At 39.9% G+C, this 24,102-nt stretch overlaps 1 protein-coding gene across 1 annotated transcript in view; it reads right to left on the bottom strand.

Annotated features, from left to right (window-relative positions):
• Positions 1-1,796: 1,796 nt before the first annotated feature.
• Positions 1,797-24,102, bottom strand: part of TMTC1 (transmembrane O-mannosyltransferase targeting cadherins 1) — a 273,784-nt gene continuing 251,478 nt past the window's right edge. The window contains exons 15-20 of the mRNA XM_072798473.1: positions 23,141-23,276; positions 22,387-22,531; positions 21,126-21,263; positions 19,654-19,776; positions 10,173-10,250; positions 1,797-4,753 (exon numbers count right to left, since the gene is read on the bottom strand). Coding sequence (XP_072654574.1) covers positions 4,613-4,753; positions 10,173-10,250; positions 19,654-19,776; positions 21,126-21,263; positions 22,387-22,531; positions 23,141-23,276 — 761 coding nt within the window. The 3' untranslated portion in view covers positions 1,797-4,612. The remainder of the gene's footprint in view (positions 4,754-10,172; positions 10,251-19,653; positions 19,777-21,125; positions 21,264-22,386; positions 22,532-23,140; positions 23,277-24,102) is intronic.

Here is a 24,102-nt window from a genome sequence, read left to right as displayed (position 1 = left end):
TCATAAAAAATTATAATATTTCCATATATAATATATATGGTATTGTGAGCTTCTATCTTAGTCAATTCAACTTAAATGCAAGATTTGACAAGTATCTGTTCTTTTAAAATGCCAAAAGATATCAGAAAGTTATGTTTTGCTATTATTGGGAGATATACCAACATGCAATTTGATCTAAGTAAAGGTGATTTGGAAAGTAGGTGAAGAAATTAAAAACAAACCACCCATAAGTACATTGGCATTGATTATTGTTACTAATATCCTATAGATTTATTTGTCTAAGATGCACATCCTTCACACATCAGATCAAAAGTTTCATTTTTCCCCCAAAAACTGACTCTAATGAGTACAATTAAGAAACGATGAACAAAACTTGACATGTGTGTAATGAAAAGAGAGAAGTATAGGCATAAAGTCTATGCCATGAACACCTTACATGAGTTTTATATATTGAGTGCCTTGTCTGTGTATAAAAATGGTAATTCCTCTTCCTCTGAGAACCAAGAATTCTGAAAATGCACAGTCAAATTATACTCCATTTGCCACAAGTGCACACCACCCCACCTGACCCATCTGTTTGTCAATCTTGAAACAAGTCTCAACCAATCAGCTGTGCCATAAATCATTTTTTAGACTTCTTTGGCTTGTTTTAGTCTAGATTTAAACATAAAAGTTCCATTAAAGTTGGGAGACTGCAGTGGTTCTCCAGCCTAGCTGCATATGGGCAGCCGGCCTCTCCAAGATGCCCAAAGGGCCCCAGGTGACCCCTCAGTCCAGCCAGGCCCGAGAGCCCTTGTATGAAGGAATACTTCTCAACTATTAGCTGAATGTGGCTCTGGAATGTTTAGTAGAGACAGTGAGAAGCCCCACATTTGTTTTTATTCCCCCCAAGTTACAGTTTTTGTGGGTCGGTTTGTAGAGAAGTTTGGATTTCCTCATTTAGTCCTGTTGAAAACATTGTACACCCACCACAAACCAGTGTGTCAAATGAGGGATGATCTACGGTGCATGTCACAGTCTCCTGCTAGGGGCCGTGAGGTATTCTAGGAAGTTGTAATTAAAGTGCTGGCAATCCTCTATGTTTTGTGATAAACTTCAAAATAAACAAACCCAACAGAACGGATCTCAGGATTCCCTAAGATACGATGTCTTTTCCTCCAAGGTATTTGAATCTTTGGTTTAGTTTACCTAGGTGACGTCACTGAACCGTGTTTTATGAATACTGTTAACAGCCTGAAAACATCTGGGTCACTTACAAAATCCTGAAGAATTCTTAAGGTTGAAATGAACTTGTAGAGCCATTCTCGAGGCTCCCACATCAAAGGACTGCCACTCACTGGGAATCTTAAAGGCAAGGAGGACTGGTTGTAGGTAGGACAGGAAAACAGGTTAGGTAGATGGGCAGTCAGCGGGGGATAGATATAGTCAAGGAACTCTAAATGTAGCTGAGAAAGAAAAGAAAGTGCTGCTCAGAGTAGCACAGTCACAGATGAAATTCTGATCATTGGCTCAAGGGTTCAGCCAGACTAAAGCAACTCCTGTCTTGTCCTCAGCCAACTTCCCTTCTCCCGAGGGCACCCTATGTATTTAAGGATCCAGTGTAAAATGGAATCGCAGGACCCCTCGTTCAAAAACTATTAAGAATTTCAAGCAAAGCCTTCAACCAAGCACAGAGGGCTTTTGAGGGCAGGACCCTGAGGGACCACATGAACTGCAAGTCCATGAGGCTGGCTCTGTGGTCCCATCTCAGAAAAGGGGCCATCACCTCTCCTGCCAAGCTTTTATTAGGGAAATGGTTTTATTTTATTTTATTTTATTTTATTTTTTAGGGAAATGCTTTTATTAGGGAAATCTGGATATATCTCCTTGACTAGCCAGGGCACTCTGTTTTTATTGATAAGAATGAATTCCGCATATTAGTTCATGTTATAAGAACCAAATAAAAATAGTTATAAAATACACTTAATATCTTTGAAAAATAACATGTGATTTATTTTCTTATAGGCACCATTTAACTATGAAAACTATTTCATTGGCTACATCTCAGTGACATTATTAAATCAGGATAAAAATATCTGACCCAACAAACAGTGCTTATTTTTAATGTTCAGAAGGATGCCAGTGTGCACACACAGAGTGAGCCAGAGTGACAGTGAGAAAGAGCGGGGGAGGGACAGAATGAAGGGAGAGATTGCTGGGTGTGGGGAGAGGGACAGGGGAGGGAAGGAAGGAGGGACACACACAAGAAGTCATGGGGAGAGAGAAAAGCACCCAAAAGAAGGTAGAACCAAAATCCAGAAGGCCACATGACCCCTTCCTTCAGAAACTTTTAGGCTGTAGCCGCCATTTTAATCATTCCCACTAATGTACCCTCATACCTTTAGCAGCACTTCAAGTAAGGCATAATTTTGTTTTTCAAAATTTGGGGCTTAGTCTTTTCCATTAACTTCCTAAGTGTGGATTTTGGTCACAGATTATTCTATAAAGTTGTGATTAAAGTCTCAGATACTGTTTTTAGCTAGGACTTCATGTTTTTTCCATTTAGGGGTGGACTGATCATTTAAAATGAACACTGTGGTACATTTCTTGGCCTTAGGGTATAAAAGTATGATTTTGAGGAAAATGAAAATATTTCTTAAAAATTTTTAATTTTTTTTATTTTTGATAATGAAAATATTCTAAATAGAATTTTAGATAAATTTCTGATGTATAAGGTTGAAAGACTATTAGAAACAGAAGATCTTAGTGGCAAGAGATACACTGTTGGATTATTGATGCACATAAATACATGTATGCTAATTCAAATTTGCAATCCTTTGCATTTAAAACATTCCTTGCATCATCCCTTTCCAAAGAAGTTCTTTTAACTAGACTTACCTTAACAAAAAAATAGTAACACCAAGGGGCATTACTTCCTGATTTTGTGTTGAAAAGAAGCAGGCTTTTTACCCTGCCCTGGCCTGAGCATGTGAAATCTGCGTGCCTTTCAGGCTACTACATCTGCAGGCCACCTGGCTCCCCAGAGTGGTTCCTCTTCTTCTTCTTCTTCTTCTTTTTTGTAAAATTTATAATAATGACCAAATTAGAATCAGGTGTTCCAATTTCTTCAATTCCAAAATATATTATCACTCAAACACTGAAGTCAGATTCCTAATTTCTTTAGCTTTAGCAAGTGAATAACCCATATGAATTTTTTGAGGGGCTGTTACAACTTTACTTTGTAATTTAGATTTATAATTTTTGTATGATCACTTCTAAAAGCTGCTATTAAACCTACTATGTACAGAGAAAAAAATGTGTGTGTGTATATATATTAAATATTTTATAAGTTATGAAATAAATAACACTAAAAAATGTCAAATTGTAAGTTTAACTTTGCTGCCTCTATCTTTTAAATATAAATATATATATTTTAAATTATGAATTTAGACATTTTTTCCCTAGAGTTTTTGAGCATTCTTCACAAAATCTCCAAAACTAACAAATACAGAACCAAGCATTCTGGATTTCCATCAGTCATGTTCTAAAGCACAGAGTTCTCATTAAGCTTCAGTAGACAAATCAATAGAGCTCCTTCCAGCTGTTTTAGTCTATGAAGATTCTGTGATATACTGTACAGATTTTTCAATGGTTAAATATAGTTTTCAAAAAAATAATAAATCTCTGGATGACTGAATGTTAAGATAACAAAGTAGAACATTTCTCTTAGTTAATATCTTTAATATTTGTCATGTAGAATATACTATTTTTTTCTCCACCAAAATAACAATATATGTGGAGTCAGAGAAACATTTATGATTCTAAAAGCACTTTTGAAATCTTAGAGCAGAACCACTACTCTAATAATACTTGTAATAAAATTAAAATAATCTGAAACATTTCCATAAAGAATTAGGGGTACCAAGATCCTTGATTTTCCCCTAAGGATAAAATACCCATACACAATTCCAGAAGCTTCCTTTTTGATATATTGGGCAATGGGAAAAGCTTGCATCAGAGTGAAACTTCATTTACTCTTCACTTGGGCTCTAGCAATATCCTCAGGGGGATATTAGACAAAGCTCACTTGATAATAGCCCTTTCCCCCATATATCCCAGAAAATTCTACAAAACTATCAGATACTCAGCTCTAGTTCTGGGGAACTAAATGAGCTACCTCTTGGTGGAATTTCCCAAATGATTTCTCCCAGAGATTTTATCCTCTTTGAAGCATCTCATCTCATGAAGAAGAACTGCTCTGCCTTCAAAGCATTTTAAGCCTCTATTTCTGGGACATAAAAGTCTACATTAAGAGATAGAATTAGATTCTAAGGCTGGGAAAGCAGAGAAGCAGATGAAGGGAAATCTGGAATTAAAGCCAACAAAAATCTGCAAAGTGTGTAGTAGTTGTTTTGCTTCCTCTCAGCCTCTCGCTCTTGCTCCTTTTGTATTCTTCCAGGGAAATGCAAGTCTCTCAGCACAGGGTTACCAGCAGGTGTCCCAAAATGTGCCTCCCTGAATTCAGAGTGAGGGGAAAGCTTCTCTGTTGCGCTACTGCTGATGTGAAGGCCTCCATCACTTCTTCCTCTTCCAGAGGCACCAGCGCTATCCGACGAGACTGGGTCAAATGCTGCTACGTTTGATCCTTTTCTCGAACTTCTTGTAATCGCTTCTCAAGGCGATCCAATTTGGCGAGATTTTCCTGCAGGAGTTTGCTGTCTGGAACCAGCTGTAAGGCTCTCTCATAATAAGCTCTTGCGGACACATAGTTTCCCTGTGGGGAGAAAAAAAGAAAACAATTATATTCTGATCCATGAGACAGCTCTTGGAGAATGGGGAGACCAAGAGGCAGGCCTTCTGGCTCAGTTTAACGTGTATGTCCTTAGAAGGAAACCTGTCTGCACGGATAATTTTCCCTTATCTGTGGGTGCTTTTGGAGAATCCATTTGTTTTAAGTACCAGACCAGCTGGAGAATGTGAAGGATAAGAGTTATACCGTAAGGTGAAATGGCAGAAAAACAGATTTTCAATTCTACTAATGTAGGTTATGAGGCGATCATTTCATAGTGCTCTCGTGGGGTTGGCGCTATTCCTTGGTAATCAATGCAGCCAAGGCTAGACATCCAGAGAGAGAAAGAGTGAAAGAGAGGGGAAGGAGGGAGATTGTGGGAAATGTTTTCGAAACTGCAAAAGCAGTGATGATTATATAGTTTGGAATCCACTATACCTGTTTAATGGTAGAAATTATTTTAATATCCGACTGACGACATAAAAGTAACTTCTGCCTAATTTAAAGCTTTAAATGCAAGCTTTTTTATAATGAAAAAAAAAAAAACTAATAAGAATATAGAGTCAGAGAAGCCCTGGTGGCCCAGTGGTTTAGCGCCGTCTTCAGCCCAGGGCCCGATCCTGGAGACCCGGGATCGCGTCCCGTGTCGGGCTCCCTGCATGGAGCCTGCTTCTCCCTCTGCCTGTCTCTCTGTCTCTCTCTCTCTCTGTGTGTGTGTCTCTCATGAATAAATAAATAAAATATTAAAAAAAAAAAAGAATATAGAGTCAAATGTGGGCAGCCCAGGTGGCTCAGTGGTTTAGCGCCATCTTTGGCCCAGGGCATGATCCTGGAGACCCGGGATGGAGTCCCACATTGGGCTCCCTGCATGGAGCCTGTTTCTCCCCCTGTGTCTCTGCCCCCCTCTCTCTCTCTCTTTGTGTCTCTCATGAATAAATAAATAAAATCTTTAAAAAAAAGAATATAGAATCAAATGTACCCAAGGTATGTGACAATATGAACCTCCTGGATCCTCTTAAAGCAGGAAGGAAGGCATGTCACCCCTGACCTGCTAAAGACACCTGTCACCACCCTCTGTTGGCCCCATCTGCTTTTGTTCAATGGCTTTCTAACTGGAAACCATGTGTACCGTCCTTGATGGTTCTGGACAAATTAGTCACAATTATTGTCTCCCATGGCCCTTTTCTGCTACTAAATTTTACCTTTCTTATTTGGTCCACCCTCTTTCAGATCTGTGTCCTGCCACATCTCAGAACCATGATGGTCAGAGTTCTCTCCACTCCCCCAAATTTCAATTTACTCTATTTTATTCTCAAACCTCCATGTGGATGAACACCGGTTACTCTCTGAACTCCCATCACAATTTAAAACAGGATTCTAGGTGAAAGTACTAGATAGCAACTAATACTGAATGCTTAACTGTCCTCCAAATGAGTTAATGCATGTGAGGAGCTCAGACAGACAGTGCCTGATGCTGGGTGAGCACTCAATCTGATACTACCATTGTTGTCATTATTAAACGACCATCCAGCCTTGTGCAAACACCATCTATTTATTTATTACAGTACTCACTCAACATACTGGTAAAAAAGAGAGTGGAAATGACAGAAAAGGAAATTGTACATTGGGAATCCAGGCTCTGACACACGCACAAAGGGAAACACTTCTGGTTATTAACCCTGATTCTCATGAGAGGCTAAACAGAATTCTGAACAAGTGAGAACCTGGATTTGCTACATTCAATTATTTTTTTTTTCAACTCCAGCATTTATCCTCCAAGTATCTTGTGATGTTTATTAGGTTTAGCACACACCTGTAGACAACTAAACATTTGTTGCCCTTAGAGTGCTCTCAAACTGTATCACAGTTGACTTTGAAATTGTTCTGCTCAGTTTTATCTGAATTTAGGCCTCAGCTCGGTGCCTTGGCATTTCCTTCTCTGATTATCAGCTTTCTTTCACGTAAAATCTACTGCTGGAGTTATCTTCTCTCACTCGAATTGCTCTTTACTTGATTAAACTAGAAGCTGTATTTTTTTTAAAGTTATATCCCTTGATTCAATGCCCCCAATTCTGAGATGCTAAGATAGGGAATCTGAGTTCTCTAATTTTAGAAATGTGCTATCTATTATGATAGCCACCATGCCACATAGCTATTCAAATTGAAATCAATTATGATAAATTAAGAGTTCAGTTGCTCAGCTGTACCAACCATATTTTAAGGGCATATCAGCAACAGGGGCTAGTGGCTGCTGCCTTGGACAGAGCAGATATAGAACATTTCTGACATCAGAGTTCTACTGCACGATGCCATTCTAGAAAATGCACATAGGGACAGTACTAAAAATAGTACTTTGTGGTATGGCCCAATTGATGTGACTCTTTGTTTAAAAAAAAAAAAAAAGTTATTTTAGCTTTTTTGGTCTATCCATTTCATCCTTTATAAAGCTTCATAATAATTATCTTTTATTACTAAGCAGTATAAGCAAGGGGCAACTCCCTTCTCATCTCTTCATGCCACCTCCTTGCAAAGCTTTATTGTAGCTTCCAACCTTGCCACAGCCCTCAGTATCCTAAGCTACACCCAGGCTCGGGGAAGGATGTGAAGCCTGGAATGAGCTAACACAGCTGATGTGCACACTAGCTGGCAATACAAAGGATGGAAAATTAATGATGGCTCTTTAGGACCCAATAATAATAATCTTGCATCCTAATGGTGCCACATCCAAGTTATGTGCCTGGTTTATATATTTATATTGGATTGTATCACATGAATTCACTGATAGTAGATGATTTTTCAACTCCAAACATAGCAATTTTATACTGTTCAATCTCATATATAATGTTTGCAAAGATGAAAAACTGCATAAACTAATTTTTAATCAGTGTTTGTAACATTTTTTAAAAATTATTTTATTTATTTATTCATGAGAGACACAGAGAGAGGCAGAGATATAGGCAGAGAGAGAAGCAGACTCCATGCAGGGAGCCCGATGTGGGACTCGATCCCGGGACTCCAGGATCAGGCACTGAGCTGAAGGCAGACGCTCAACTACTGAGCCACCCTGGCGTCCTTAGTGTTTGTAACATTAAAGTAACACTCAATAGATCCTTCTTTAACCTCCAGACACTTATCAGGGCAAGTACCTCTACATTTAAAGCATTGAATTTACATGTTAATCTGAGAGTTCAATGAATGTACTATTTTTCCTATATTTCCAGCTTTTTTGGATAGTCTTGAATGTACTTATTATATCTTTTTTTTAAAAAAGATTAATTTATTTATTTGAGAGGAAGTGAGAGAGAGAGAGAGAGAGCATGAGCGGGAGGGTCAGAGGGAGATGGAGAGAGAATCCTAAGCAGACTCCACGCTGAGCCCAACATGGGGCTTGATTTCACAACCCTGAGATCACTACCTGAGCTGAAACCAAGAGTTGGCTGCTTAAACAACTTCACCACATAGCACCCCTACTTATTTTTAAATTAACAACCAGACCTATTGCTTTAAATGAAGGCACATGCCATCTAAAAATATATTGAGCATATTATTTTAAAATATAACTATTTGGGGGGTTGGGGTGACTGGGTGATAGGCACTGAGCGGGGCACTTGGAGGGATGAGCACTGGGCGTTATGCTAAATGTTGGCAAATTGAACTCCAATTAAAAAAACTAAAAAAAAAATAACTATTTAACAAACTATTTAAATATTTAAAATTATATTACTATTTTAAAAGTAAGTTCAGTTCAGGGTAGCCTGGGTGGCTCAGCAGTTTAGCGCTGCCTTCAGCCCAGGGTGTGATCCTGGAGACCCGGGATCGAGTTCCACATCGGGCTCCTTGCATGGGGCCTGCTTTTCCCTCTGCCTGTGTCTCTGCCTCTCTCTCTTTGTCTGTCTCTCATGAATAAATCAATAAAATCTTAAAAAAAAAAAAGTAACTTCATATTGCTGGACATTTGAGAAGATCATTAAAGTCAGAGCTCAGGTTATTCTGCTCTGATAAATGTCATGTTTGTCCCTCTATTAGAGCATGGCTGGCATTCACATCATAACTAATCCATTATCTGCTTCTGGCTATCTAATCACGAGTCACCTTTGTATTTTGTTGTGTTTCTGAGAGTGAGCAGTTTCCAATTAATAGTAAACCTTATTAGACTTTTGTTCAAATGATAATCACTATATTGCTATTTTATCAATATAAAGATTGATAGAAGCCTGGAAATAGGTTAGCTAAACAAGAGTTATCCTTTAAAACATGTCAGACCATGGCATTTCTCCCTAACACATCTGTCTGGCATGGCATAAGAGCTGAAGACCCTACACTCCCCTTTAAGGCTCTCACAATCTGGCCCTGTGGCTTCTTGACCCTGACTTTTACCATATTATCTAATTTGCCTCCTCCCTGTTCTTCAAACACAGCAAGTACTCTCAAACCTCAGGTCCTTTGCACATGCTCTTTTCTTGTTTTGCCACATGGCTTGTTCCTTTCAGGTCTCTACTCAAAATCACTTTTTAAAGTGAGGCCTTCTCTAATCACCTTAAGTTTAAATTTTAGTCCTTACCACATGGCACTTCCTATCTTCTTTCCCTCTCTCTTTCTCCATTGCACCATGGTATGTTTATGTATATATACATACATGTATGTGTCTATTTATTTATTGCCTGTCTCCCTTACTAAATGTTAGCTCCATGAAGACAGGAAGTTCAGCCTTTCTTGTTTAGTGTTCTATTCTATTCCTAGTGTCTGAAGAAAGAGTACTTGGCACATAACATGCTCTGTATAAATGTTTGTCAAATGAATAGATGAATGAATGAATGAATGAATGAGTGACAGTGAGTTCTTGAGCTCATTGCTTATAGACAGCAGTCTTCCCAAGGGTCATTCTTAATGATTTGCTCAAAGGTAGCTTTTTCTTTTGGAAAAACAAAAACCAAGAATCAAACCCAAGAACAACCTTATGTTTCAGTAAATGACTAGGGAGTAAAAGATACACTGGTTACAAGAAATAATCAAGTAATATTTAAATTAACACTGTGGTCTTGACCATGAGTTAAGTTGTAGGACAATGACCTACAGGAAGTTCCAACAAGGCTTAGTTCATATAAGCAAATTTTATTTGCTGTACGATATTTCTCTTAAGTATATATGATTTTCTTTATGTTCCATAAAATCATTGCATTTAATTTGTATAGATTTAGTTTTCAAGTGACTTCATGACATTCAATATGTAGATAATACAAAGTGAACATAAACTGCCCTAGTTTCACTTTTAAACACCTATGGGTTTTGGCATTTAAATAATTCACAGAGGGAATTAACAATATTTTCTCAATCTTTTGAGAGAAGACAGAAAGAAAAAATGCAAAGAAAAACCCATCTACATGGAAGGGCATTACTCTCCTACCTTGATGTGTTGGATTCCACCCATGTTCATCCAGGCCTGTGCTTGATCTGGATTTAGCTCCACGGCTGCTTTATAGCTCTAAATAGATAAAAAACATCTTCAGGTTGAGAAATGAGAACCCATGTTTAATGCTACAGGATGGTGGCAACCACTTTCTTCATACGTGAGAATGTAAATGGTTAACACAATGAAACTGGACACTTCTAGCTCGCAGGTGTTCCCGTTTATTTCAATTATTTTCCAAAACTGATGATTTGGAAGTGGAGGAAACTGAAATGTGTAATTTGCTTACAGAGACTGAGGATGCCTGCAGGGAATCCAGGTGATTTTATTATAGTGCATCATTTCTCACTGGCCTTGACCTGCATGAAAACTGCTTTGGCCTTTTCTCTATAGATGGGAGTTTTTAAGAATATTTTTTTAATAATCACAGAATCTTAGAATTTAGTGTTTTCCCACTCAGCTCAGCCCTAGTAGTATCACCTTTCACAATATCATTAGCCTGGTTATTCGGCCTATGCTGAAATTCTTGCAGTAACAGGACGCTCATTTCTTCCTTGAGGACATCCATTTTCCTAGGGGATGGTTTCAATCATTAAAAAGCCTTCCTTTTTCTTTTGCCACAAGGTCTTCAAATGTCTGAAGAGATTTACTTAACTCTCAAATACTTCTTTTGGTCTGGAAATGTGTATCCCATTAAATGTAACATCTGTGAGGCATATTTGTAATATTTTGCAGGTTGTTTTACATCACTAGGATGCTCACCACTGGGTCTTAATTTAAGAGTTAAGAATGATCACCTTAGGGGGGGAGGAGCAAGATGGCGGAAGAGTAGGGTCCCCAAATCACCTGTCTCCACCAAACTACCTAGAAAACCTTCAAATTATCCTGAAAATCTATGAATTCGGCCTGAGATTTAAAGAGAGACCAGCTGGAATGCAACAGTGAGAACAGTTCGCGCTTCTATCAAGGTAGGAAGACGGGGAAAAAAAAGTAAAGAAACAAAGGCCTCCAAGGGGGAGGGGCCCGCGAGGAGCCGGGCTGAGGCCGGGGCGAGTGTCCCCAGGACAGGAGAGCCCCGTCCCGGAGACGCAGGAGCTGCACCGACCTTCCCGGGCGGAAAGGGGCTCCAGGGAGGTGGAGCAGGACCCAGGAGGGCGGGGATGCCCTCGGGCTCCCCGGGACAGTAACAGCAACTCCGCACCCAGGAGAGTGCGCCGAGCTCCCTAAGGGCTGCAGCGCGCACGGGGGACCCGGAGCAGCTCGGGGGGCTCGGGCGGCGGCTCCGCGGAGGGGGCTGCGCGGCCCGGGAGCGCGAATCCACCAGCGCAGGCCCCGGAGCACAGGGCGCCGGGACACAGCCCAGGATCCCGCCTCCCCCGGGACAGGCAGAGGCCGGGAGGGCCCAGGACAGCGAGGACGCTCCTGCCCCAGCTGAGCAGATCAGCGGCCCCGCCCGGAGCCTCCAGGCCCTGTAGACGGAGTTCCTGCCGGAGCTGAATCCAGGTTTCCAGAGCTGCCCCGCCACTGGGGCTGTTCCTCCTGCGGCCTCACGGGGTAAACAACCCCCACTGAGCCCTGCACCAGGCAGGGGCACAGCAGCTCCCCCAACTGCTAACACCTGAAAATCAGCACAACAGGCCCCTCCCCCAGAACACCAGCTAGACGGACAACTTCCAGGAGAAGCCAAGGGACTTAAAGTACACAGAATCAGAAGATACTCCCCGGTGGTTCTTTTTTTTTGTTTTGTTTTTTTGTTTTTTTGTTTTGTTTTGCTTTTTGATTTGTTTCCTCCCCCACCCCCCCTTTTTTTTCTCCTTTCTTTTTCTTTCTCTTTTTCTTTTTTTTTCTTTCGTTTTTTTTTTCTCTTCCCTTTTTTTTCTCTTTCTCTTTTCTTTCCTTCTTTCTCTCCTCTCTTTTTCTCTTTTTCCCAATACAACTTGCTTTTGGCCACTCTGCACTGAGCAAAATGACTAGAAGGAAAACCTCACCTCAAAAGAAAGAATCAGAAACAGTCCTCTCTCCCACAGAGTTACAAAATCTGGATTACAATTCAATGTCAGAAAGCCAATTCAGAAGCACTATTATACAGCTACTGGTGGCTCTAGAAAAAAGTATAAAGGACTCAAGAGACTTCATGACTGCAGAATTTAGAGCTAATCAGGCAGAAATTAAAAATCAATTGAATGAGATGCAATCCAAACTAGAAGTCCTAACGACGAGGGTTAACGAGGTGGAAGAACGAGTGAGTGACATAGAAAACAAGTTGATAGCAAAGAGGGAAACTGAGGAAAAAAGAGACAAACAATTAAAAGACCATGAAGATAGATTAAGGGAAATAAACGACAGCCTGAGGAAGAAAAACCTACGTTTAATTGAGGTTCCCGAGGGCGCCGAAAGGGACAGAGGGCCAGAATATGTATTTGAACAAATTCTAGCTGAAAACTTTCCTAATCTGGGAAGGGAAACAGGCATTCAGATCCAGGAAATAGAGAGATCCCCCCCTAAAATCAATAAAAACCGTTCAACACCTCGACATTTAATTGTGAAGCTTGCAAATTCCAAAGATAAGGAGAAGATCCTTAAAGCAGCAAGAGACAAGAAATCCCTGACTTTTATGGGGAGGAGTATTAGGGTAACAGCAGACCTCTCCACAGAGACCTGGCAGGCCAGAAAGGGCTGGCAGGATATATTCAGGGTCCTCAATGAGAAGAACATGCAACCAAGAATACTTTATCCAGCAAGGCTCTCATTCAAAATGGAAGGAGAGATAAAGAGCTTCCAAGACAGGCAGCAACTGAAAGAATATGTGACCTCCAAACCAGCTCTGCAAGAAATTTTAAGGGGGACTCTTAAAATTCCCCTTTAAGAAGAAGTTCAGTGGAACAGTCCACAAAAACAAAGACTGAATAGATATCATGATGACACTAAACTCATATCTCTCAATAGTAACTCTGAATGTGAACGGGCTTAATGACCCCATCAAAAGGCGCAGGGTTTCAGACTGGATAAAAAAGCAGGACCCATCTATTTGCTGTCTACAAGAGACTCATTTTAGACAGAAGGACACCTACAGCCTGAAAATAAAAGGTTGGAGAACCATTTACCATTCGAATGGTCCTCAAAAGAAAGCAGGGGTAGCCATCCTTATATCAGATAAACTAAAATTTACCCCAAAGACTGTAGTGAGAGATGAAGAGGGACACTATATCATACTTAAAGGATCTATTCAACAAGAGGACTTAACAATCCTCAATATATATGCTCCGAATGTGGGAGCTGCCAAATATATAAATCAATTATTAACCAAAGTGAAGAAATACTTAGATAATAATACACTTATACTTGGTGACTTCAATCTAGCTCTTTCTATACTCGATAGGTCTTCTAAGCACAACATCTCCAAAGAAACGAGAGCTTTAAATGATACACTGGACCAGATGGATTTCACAGATATCTACAGAACTTTACATCCAAACTCAACTGAATACACATTCTTCTCAAGCGCACATGGAACTTTCTCCAGAATAGACCACATATTGGGACACAAATCGGGTCTGAACCGATACCAAAAGATTGGGATTGTCCCCTGCATATTCTCGGACCATAATGCCTTGAAATTAGAACTAAATCACAACAAGAAGTTTGGAAGGACCTCAAACACGTGGAGGTTAAGGACCATCCTGCTAAAAGATAAAAGGGTCAACCAGGAAATTAAGGAAGAATTAAAAAGATTCATGGAAACTAATGAGAATGAAGATACAACCGTTCAAAATCTTTGGGATGCAGCAAAAGCAGTCCTAAGGGGGAAATACATCGCAATACAAGCATCCATTCAAAAACTGGAAAGAACTCAAATACAAAAGCTAACCTTACACATAAAGGAGCTAGAGAAAAAACAGCAAATAGATCCTACACCCAAGAGAAGAAGGGAGTTAATAAAGATTCGAGCAGAACTCAACGAAATCGAGACCAGAAGAACTGTGGAACAGATCAACAGAACCAGGAGTTGGTTCTTTGAAAGAATTAATAAGATAGATAAACCATTAGCCAGCCTTATTAAAAAGAAGAGAGAGAAGACTCAAATTAATAAAATCATGAATGAGAAAGGAGAGATCACTACCAACACCAAGGAAATACAAACGATTTTAAAAACATATTATGAACAGCTATACGCCAATAAATTAGGCAATCTAGAAGAAATGGACGCATTCCTGGAAAGCCACAAACTACCAAAACTGGAACAGGAAGAAATAGAAAACCTGAACAGGCCAATAACCAGGGAGGAAATTGAAGCAGTCATCAAAAACCTCCCAAGACACAAGAGTCCAGGGCCAGATGGCTTCCCAGGGGAATTTTATCAAACGTTTAAAGAAGAAATCATACCTATTCTCCTAAAGCTGTTTGGAAAGATAGAAAGAGATGGAGTACTTCCAAATTCGTTCTATGAAGCCAGCATCACCTTAATTCCAAAGCCAGACAAAGACCCCACCAAAAAGGAGAATTACAGACCAATATCCCTGATGAACATGGATGCAAAAATTCTCAACAAGATACTGGCCAATAGGATCCAACAGTACATTAAGAAAATTATTCACCATGACCAAGTAGGATTTATCCCTGGGACACAAGGCTGGTTCAACACCCGTAAAACAATCAATGTGATTCATCATATCAGCAAGAGAAAAACCAAGAACCATATGATCCTCTCATTGGATGCAGAGAAAGCATTTGACAAAATACAGCATCCATTCCTGATCAAAACTCTTCAGAGTGTAGGGATAGAGGGAACATTCCTCGACATCTTAAAAGCCATCTATGAAAAGCCCACAGCAAATATCATTCTCAATGGGGAAGCACTAGGAGCCTTTCCCCTAAGATCAGGAACAAGACAGGGATGTCCACTCTCACCACTGCTGTTCAACATAGTACTGGAAGTCCTAGCCTCAGCAATCAGACAACAAAAAGACATTAAAGGCATTCAAATTGGCAAAGAAGAAGTCAAACTCTCCCTCTTCGCCGATGACATGATACTCTACATAGAAAACCCAAAAGTCTCCACCCCAAGATTGCTAGAACTCATACAGCAATTCGGTAGCGTGGCAGGATACAAAATCAATGCCCAGAAGTCAGTGGCATTTCTATACACTAACAATGAGACTGAAGAAAGAGAAATTAAGGAGTCAATCCCATTTACAATTGCACCCAAAAGCATAAGATACCTAGGAATAAACCTCACCAAAGATGTAAAGGATCTATACCCTCAAAACTATAGAACACTTCTGAAAGAAATTGAGGAAGACACAAAGAGATGGAAAAATATTCCATGCTCATGGATTGGCAGAATTAATATTGTGAAAATGTCAATGTTACCCAGGGCAATATACACGTTTAATGCAATCCCTATCAAAATACCATGGACTTTCTTCAGAGAGTTAGAACAAATTATTTTAAGATTTGTGTGGAATCAGAAAAGACCCCGAATAGCCAGGGGAATTTTAAAACAGAAAACCATATCTGGGGGCATCACAATGCCAGATTTCAGGTTGTACTACAAAGCTGTGGTCATCAAGACAGTGTGGTACTGGCACAAAAACAGACACATAGATCAGTGGAACAGAATAGAGAATCCAGAAGTGGACCCTGAACTTTATGGGCAACTAATATTCGATAAAGGAGGAAAGACTATCCATTGGAAGAAAGACAGTCTCTTCAATAAATGGTGCTGGGAAAATTGGACATCCACATGCAGAAGAATGAAACTAGACCACTCTCTTGCACCATACACAAAGATAAACTCAAAATGGATGAAAGATCTAAATGTGAGACAAGATTCCATCAAAATCCTAGAGAAGAACACAGGCAACACCCTTTTTGAACTCGGCCATAGTAACTTCTTGCAAGATACATCCACGAAGGCAAAAGAAACAAAAGCAAAAATGAACTATTGGGACTTCATCAAGATAAGAAGCTTTTGCACAGCAAAGGATACAGTCAACAAAACTCAAAGACAACCTACAGAATGGGAGAAGATATTTGCAAATGACATATCAGATAAAGGGCTAGTTTCCAAGATCTATAAAGAACTTATTAAACTCAACAGCAAAGAAACAAACAATCCAATCATGAAATGGGCAAAAGACATGAACAGAAATCTCACAGAGGAAGACATAGACATGGCCAACATGCATATGAGAAAATGTTCTGCATCACTTGCCATCAGGGAAATACAAATCAAAACCACAATGAGATACCACCTCACACCAGTGAGAATGGGGAAAATTAACAAGGCAGGAAACAACAAATGTTGGAGAGGATGCGGAGAAAAGGGAACCCTCTTACACTGTTGGTGGGAATGTGAACTGGTGCAGCCACTCTGGAAAACTGTGTGGAGGTTCCTCAAACAGTTAAAAATATACCTGCCCTACGACCCAGCAATTGCACTGTTGGGGATTTACCCCAAAGATACAAATGCAATGAAACGCCGGGACACCTGCACCCCGATGTTTATAGCAGCAATGGCCACGATAGCCAAACTGTGGAAGGAGCCTCGGTGTCCAACGAAAGATGAATGGATAAAGAAGATGTGGTTTATGTATACAATGGAATATTCCTCAGCTATTAGAAATGACAAATACCCACCATTTGCTTCAACGTGGATGGAACTGGAGGGTATTATGCTGAGTGAAGTAAGTCAGTCGGAGAAGGACAAACATTATATGTTCTCATTCATTTGGGGAATATAAATAATAGTGAAAGGGAAAATAAGGGAAGGGAGAAGAAATGGGTGGGAAATATCAGAAAGGGAGACAGAACGTAAAGACTGCTAACTCTGGGAAACGAACTAGGGGTGGTAGAAAGGGAGGAGGGCGGGGGGTGGGAGTGAATGGGTGACGGGCACTGGGTGTTATTCTGTATGTTAGTAAATTGAACACCAATAAAAAATAAATTAAAAAAAAAAAAAAAAAAGAATGATCACCTTAAATAAAGCTAAAGGCTAAGAGAGTTGCTTCAATTACAAAACTAAGTATCTGTGTATATTTTAATGCTCTTTGCCATTTTCATTGATGAACAGATTTATAAAGTAAATAGAATCTGGCCCGTCCCTCCTCCATTTCTGTTTTAAGAGAAATAAGCAAACAATAAGAAACTATACCTTTAAAGAGCTCCTAAAATAAACCTGAAGAATGTATCTCTTGGGTTAATTTATATCAACAGAGATGAGAGTTTAGGATAGAAATTAAGAACCTGAATTTAAATCCTGGCTCCGTCTTTTACCCTCTGTGACCTTAAACAAGTTATGTAACCTCTGAGTCTCAGTTTTTTTCAACTGTAAAATGGAGACAACGACCATAGCTTTCCTGTATGACCTATATGTTGAGAAGATTAAATTACTTAATATGTGTAAATCATATATAAAAGTGCTAACACACTGTAACTGCGATTATTAGGTCACAGGCCCACCTGCTTCCTTCATAGATCTACCACTTAATTAACTGATTGATTGATTAATTAGTTAATTTATTTTAAGTAGACTCCATACCCAGTGCGGAGCCCAGTGTGGGGCTTGCACTCACAACCCTGAGATCACGAGTCAGATGCTTAACTAATTAAGCCACCCAAGCACCCCAATCTAGCCACTTTAAAATGGCTATTTGATTTATTAGTTAAAGCAACTAGTTAGTTAAAATCTTTAAAAAAAAAAAATTTTATTGATTTATTTTAGAGAGAGAGAAAGCACAAGCCAGGGGAGAGGCTGAGGGAGATGGAGAAGTAGACTCCCCATTGAGCAGGGAGCCTGATGCAGGACCTGATCCCATGGTCTCAGAACCATGAGCTGAGCTGAAGGCAGACACCTAACTGGCTGAGCTACTCAGGTGCCTCTACTTTTGTTTTCAATGAAATGTGTAAGATACAGACAGATACTGATACCAAATAACTTCACAACTAAATTACAGATTCAGGGATGCCTGGGTGGCTCAGCGGTTTGGTGCCTGCCTTTGGCCCAGGGCATGATCCTGGAGTTCCAGGATCGGGCTCCCTGCATGGAGCCTGCTTCTCCCTCTGCCTGTGTCTCTGCCTCTCTCTCTCTCTGTGTCTCTCATGAATAAATAAATAAAATATTTTTAAAAATTACAGATTCATTAAATTGTCATGCTAGGTATTAAAAAATGTTCACATGTTAAGGTACTAAAAATGTTCACAGGGCAGGGGTGCCTGGGTGGCTCAGTCAGTTAAGTGTCTGACTCCTGACTTCAGCTCAGGTCATGATCTCAGGGAATTAGATTGAGCCCTGCAGTGGGGCTCTGTGCTCAGTGGGGAGTCTGCTTTCCCTCTCCTCCTCTCTCTGCCCCATCCCCTGTTCAAGCATTCTCCTTCTCTCTAAAATCAATCAATCAATCAATCAATCAATCAATCTTTTTAAAAAAGTGTTCACAGGGCAGAGAATAGTACACAATTTCTGCTTCCAATATGCCACTGTTTCAAGAATTCAAGTTAGTTTTCCCAAAGATCTTTATATGTGCCTTCCAATATTTTATAAATCAACTCACTGTTTGTTTTCAAAAACAATAATATCACTTAAAATTTTACTTTTCTCATGTTATACATAGTGTAATTTTATGGCTTCTTTAATTCCTACTTACGGCTTTACCAGAAATGCTTGGTATTTCTAAAACATTTCTATGTGCTTATAATATCTTTTTGACTTCAAACTGTGTATAAATTGTATTTGGAAGCTGTAGATACTGAATGCCTATAAGATGCAAGGCATTATGTTTTCAAACATAAAAGAAAGCAGTTCCTTTCTGCAGGGAGAAGTCCAACCTAACCGGGGAGCAGGCGTTGTACACACAGGAGTGGGAGAGGGGGCAGGAGTGGGGGGAGGAGGAGAGGACAGAGGGGTAGGAAAAAGAGACCTAACGATGTAACACAGGATACTTTCAAATGACTTGTAGAGACGGTAAATGTGGTAAAAGCTCATAGGAAACAAGGACACTAGGAGAAAGCATGGTCCAGATGGGCTTCCACGGGGAGGAGGACAGGCTGTGCGTTAGCAGATGAGAGGGAATCTGTGGGGACGTGGGGGGTTGGGTGGAAGGGTGTTAGAAGGCTGTGTGGAAATGCCAAAGCTATTCAGACACTAGTCCAGATGGACTAGAGGGTTACTGCAGGCAAACAAAGAGTGAGAGAGGCAGAGAGAGAAACGAGTTTGAGGGAATTATGTGGAATTGCTTCAAACAGCACATTAAAGGTGGATAATTCAGAAAGTAATGCCGAGAGGTACCGCAGAACTCTAAATAGTAAAACACAGAGACTCAATTATAAAAATCAAATATATAACGTCATTGCAATTAATCAGGAACTTCACTCCACAAACATGCCAGTGATCTTAAATTTTCCTGTATATGCTTCAGTAAAGATTGAGAGAATTAATTTTAATCCCTTAATTTAATAACATAATTTTATTAAGTGTGTATACCTCAAAAGCTTTATCCAGAAGATTCTGCTCTCTTAGTTGGTTTCCTTTTGTGAAAAAAAGCTCAGATACGACTTTTGGGTCCTTTGGTTTTAGCTGGAGAGCCTTGTCTATAACATCCAGTGCCTGCAACAGGTTTGAAAGTAAGATGGAATGTAGGTTAGAGGAAGAAAAACGAACTTAAATAATAACATTTACACTATTCGCTCTTATGTAGTAGCTGGTGTCGTAAGCGACAGTCAAAACATTCTTTGTTCTCTCTGATGTTCTCATTGCGAAATAATGTGGCCCTGACAAAATAATTTTCCTGATGGTTTCCATTTATTTAGTGACAATGACATGTCCCTGACCATGCCACAAGGAGGTCATGTGATAAAGCTGAAGGAAAACAAGATCTGGGGTCAGTTGTTTTGCTCTGCCCGTGTCCATCTGGACCACTCCACCCATAACCTCCTCTAAGGTCCTTGGCACCCACTCTGCCCCCAGCACCCACTACCCCACCCCTGCAGCCAGGGATCCCTTCAAAGCACAAATAACACTATGTTGTTCTCCTTAAAACCCCAAAGCTTCTCCCAGGATAAAAAACAAAACCTTTGAGGGCAAACCTCAAGCTCTGTGGGGTGTTATCTCTAGCAACCTCTATGGCCATTATCTTCCACAGCGCCCTGTCCCCTTCATGCCCATCCCTCAGACTTGCCATTTGCTGCCGTGACGCCTTTGCATGTACTTTTTCCTGCTTGGAATGCTTTTCATCATCCCCCTTCATCTAATAACTCCTATTTATCATTCAGCATTCACCTTCGTATCACTCTGCAGGAAACCTAACCTCCCAGACCACTCAGGTCCCGGATTATATGCTTGTTAGGTTCACGTGACTCTTCATGACATCACTGAGCACAGCTATAATTCTACATTTGTTTTGTGATTGCTTGTTTAATCTTAGTTTCCTCTTCTGCTATAAACTCCATGAGGACAAAGGTAATTTTTTTCTTTTCCTTCTACCACTTTATTTCTGGTACCTCCCACGCTGTCTGGCATATAGTGGGCATTCAATAAATATTTTGTTGAGTCAGTTCATAAATTTACTGATTAGGTGACTTCTCAAATGGACATAATAATAGTTGCAATACAGGGTCACTGACCTCTATAAAGACTGTTAAAAGGATTCTATAAATAAGGTATTAAGAGGAATGTGGAAAATGATAAAGCATACAAATGTTAGCCTTTATATAGTTAGGTGAAAACAAATTGAGAAAGTCACATAAAATCTTTAGACCAAGGACGAGCCAAGAAAATATTATTTCAAGGGGACATAGTAGAGTTAAGGGGATATCTGTGAAAAGCATCCATAAGATAGGATATGCCAACAGATGATATTTGAGACTGCTCAGCCTCATAAATGTGCAGACTGGGAATCATTCAGGTGCACCCTACTTTCCACCTGTGAAGCCAAATAGCTCCAGCGTGCACTCTACCTTGTCGTGGTGCTCCTGCTTGCTATAGATTGCTGACAACAGGCGGTAGCATTCAAGGCATCCAGTCTCTTCTGACACAATGTGGTTGGTCATCTTCTCAGCTTCTTTTGTCTGACCCATCACGGCCAAAACCTGAGCCTGTGAAAAACACACTGAATTGGCTTAGGAGACATTGTGTTACCACCTCATCAAATAAAGCATCTCTGAATAGAGGCATTCCAGAAACACTCCAGAAAAAAATGCTTAGCATCTGATTGCAACTCACAGAGGGAATTGAATTTCCAGTTTACGGGCTAAAAAGTTTGTTGTTTGTTTCTGTTTATTTATTTGGGGAGCATGCATTGTGCATGAAGAGCAGGGACACCAAAGATATCAACGAAATGACTTGTGACCTTTTTTTAAAGTTGAGTAAATATTTCAACAAAGAAATGGTTTTTTTATGGTTTCAATAGGACATGATGTTTCTAACAAGATAAGAAGTTTGATTTATTGCCTATCTGAAGAGGAACAGCAGAAATGCAAACTTCCAAAAATCAAAATTAAAAATATTGTCGACTATTAATTTTTAAAATTTGACAACCATACTGTAGTTGTGTTAGAGAATGTCCTTGTTTTCAGGAACCAGATGCTGAAGTATTTAGAAATAAAGGGCATGAGATCTATAACTTTTACATGGCTCATGAAAAAAATAAATGTATTAGTAATATGCATTTGCACACATACATAAATATGCACATAGGTACATATATGGATGCATCCACCCATACCTACATGAGGGATTGATAGACAAATTCATCAAAACACTAAAAACTGATGGATCTGGGTAAAAGGGGATACAGGGGCAATTTGCTCTTCTTGCAAATTTTTGTAAGTTTGAAATGATTTCAAACCAAAAACTTAGAAAGTTTTTTAGTGTCCATGTCTTTGGTGAATGGCTCCAACAATGGTTATAGGGATATGCAGAAAATGGGTATACTATAGTGTTCTGGTTGCAGTTCTTTTGTTTTGTTTTGTTTTAAGACTATTTATTCATGAGAGACACAGAGAGAGAGGCAGAGACACAGGCAGAGGGACAAGTAGGCTCCCTGTTGGGAGCTCAATGCAGGACTCATCCCAAGACCCTGGGATCATGACCTGAGCCAAAGGTAGACGTTCAACCAGTGAGCTGCCCAGGTGTCCCACAGTTCTGAGGCTTCTGACCCAGCTCCCCACAAGACAAACTGTGTGTCCCCGCCTCATTTCCTTTAGCCACTGTGCTCACCAGGGCCAGACGGAGCTCCCTTTGAGAGGGCTGAAGTGCTGCAGCTTCCCGGTAAATCTGCAGAGCCTCTTCATACCGGCCTGTGTTATAATACAATGCTCCCAACGGTGATAGTATCTCGGCTTTGCGTGCCACCTGCAGGGCCCTGAGTTTTGAGAAAGGTGAATTGAAATTCTAACAGATACATTTCGAAAGCTCAAAATTCAGATTCATCCCTGAATTCATCCTCAGATTCAGGGATGAATCTGAGTCCATGGTTGGAGACTCTGCTCCAATGTGGTCTTTGTTTTTATAATCAAGAAGAGTGTTTTTAAAAAGATCATAATACCACCTTCTGACTAGAAGAAGGTCTCTGGCAACCTATCAACATGGCAACTGAGCTCCAAAGGAGCTCTTCCATTAATAGTGACAGGCTGGTTCTGATGCATGCACAGTCTTTCCCCCCATATCCATTTTGGAAATGGCTATTTGTGGCTTGGGCTGCAGTCCAGAGCCTCAGAAAACAATGGACCAACAAAAGTAGAGATTAAATTCCAACCTTGCACTACCCCTACGTTCTAGCCAGCAGGCTTTCTAAAACCATTCCCCAGGACACACCACTTAGTGTTTGGTAGTAGAAGAGGAGAATCTGTAATGCCTGACTTGGCAATATTTCTTAATATTCTAAGAGCCTGTCTGTTCTGATGACTAAGCACTGGAAGGGCAACTATTGAGGTCTTTGGGCAACTTACAAAGTGACAAAAAGAAACTTTACCTTTTGTACCATTCTTCGGCCGCACTATTGTCTCCCAGTGACCTGTAGAGCCTCCCCAGATTCACCATGGCCACGTGATGACTTGGGCTGAGGGCGATGGCCTGTTGGTAATGGGCCACTGCCTTCTCTGGAGAGCCTGTAACCAGTAACCAGTAGTGGTTGGTAAGAGCAGAGAATGCTTAAATTATACAATATATGAGACTCTTCATTTCTCCTCTAATGCATATCATTCCTCTTCATATTACTGAGTCATATCATCAGTTATTCAATTGGTAAATTAGCTTGCATTTGGCTTCATCTCCTTTGACTTTGGACCATTTATTACTCATTCCCACTTCCAAGGAAATTAATAATAATAAAAAAAAGCAATAAGAACTAAAATCTGTTTCTTTTATTAGGCATAGCATTTCAGCCAAAGTGTTTTTTTGGCCATTGCCCTAGATAATATAATGTTTTGAAATCATCAATGATCGTTACTTATACAAGATATTGTTGATTCTCATTATACGAAAAATAGAATAGGCTATTATAGAAAGAATACTCTCCTGAAACAATTTCTAAGGGTTGGCCTCAATTATTCTACTGCAATATAGTAACTGAAGCACTACTTTACAGAAGCATGTATCAGCTAGATAATGAAAATCTTTTTTAAAACCATACATTTTTGTTAAATGATATTTATGTACTGGGACTTCAACAAATAATGCCACCTTGCATATGTCCAATGAATTACACATCTTAAAATATTTTAATTAAATGATCTTTACAGGTATTTTTGATACTATTTATCTGCCTTTTTAAGAAAATATTTTATCTATTTATTTATTTGAGAGAGGGGGAGCGTGAGAACGCACAAGAAGGGGGAAGAGCAGAGGGAGAGGGATAAGCAGACTCTGCACTGAGAACCTTGCATCAGATCAATCTCAGAACCCTGAGATCATGATCTGAGAAGAAATCAAGAG

The sequence above is a fragment of the Canis lupus genome, chromosome 25 (genome assembly GCF_048164855.1).
Source record: "Canis lupus baileyi chromosome 25, mCanLup2.hap1, whole genome shotgun sequence".
Taxonomy (NCBI): Eukaryota; Metazoa; Chordata; class Mammalia; order Carnivora; family Canidae; genus Canis; species Canis lupus.
The sequence above is the reverse complement of the archived record's forward strand: the minus strand, read 5'-3'. Positions and strand labels throughout refer to the sequence as shown.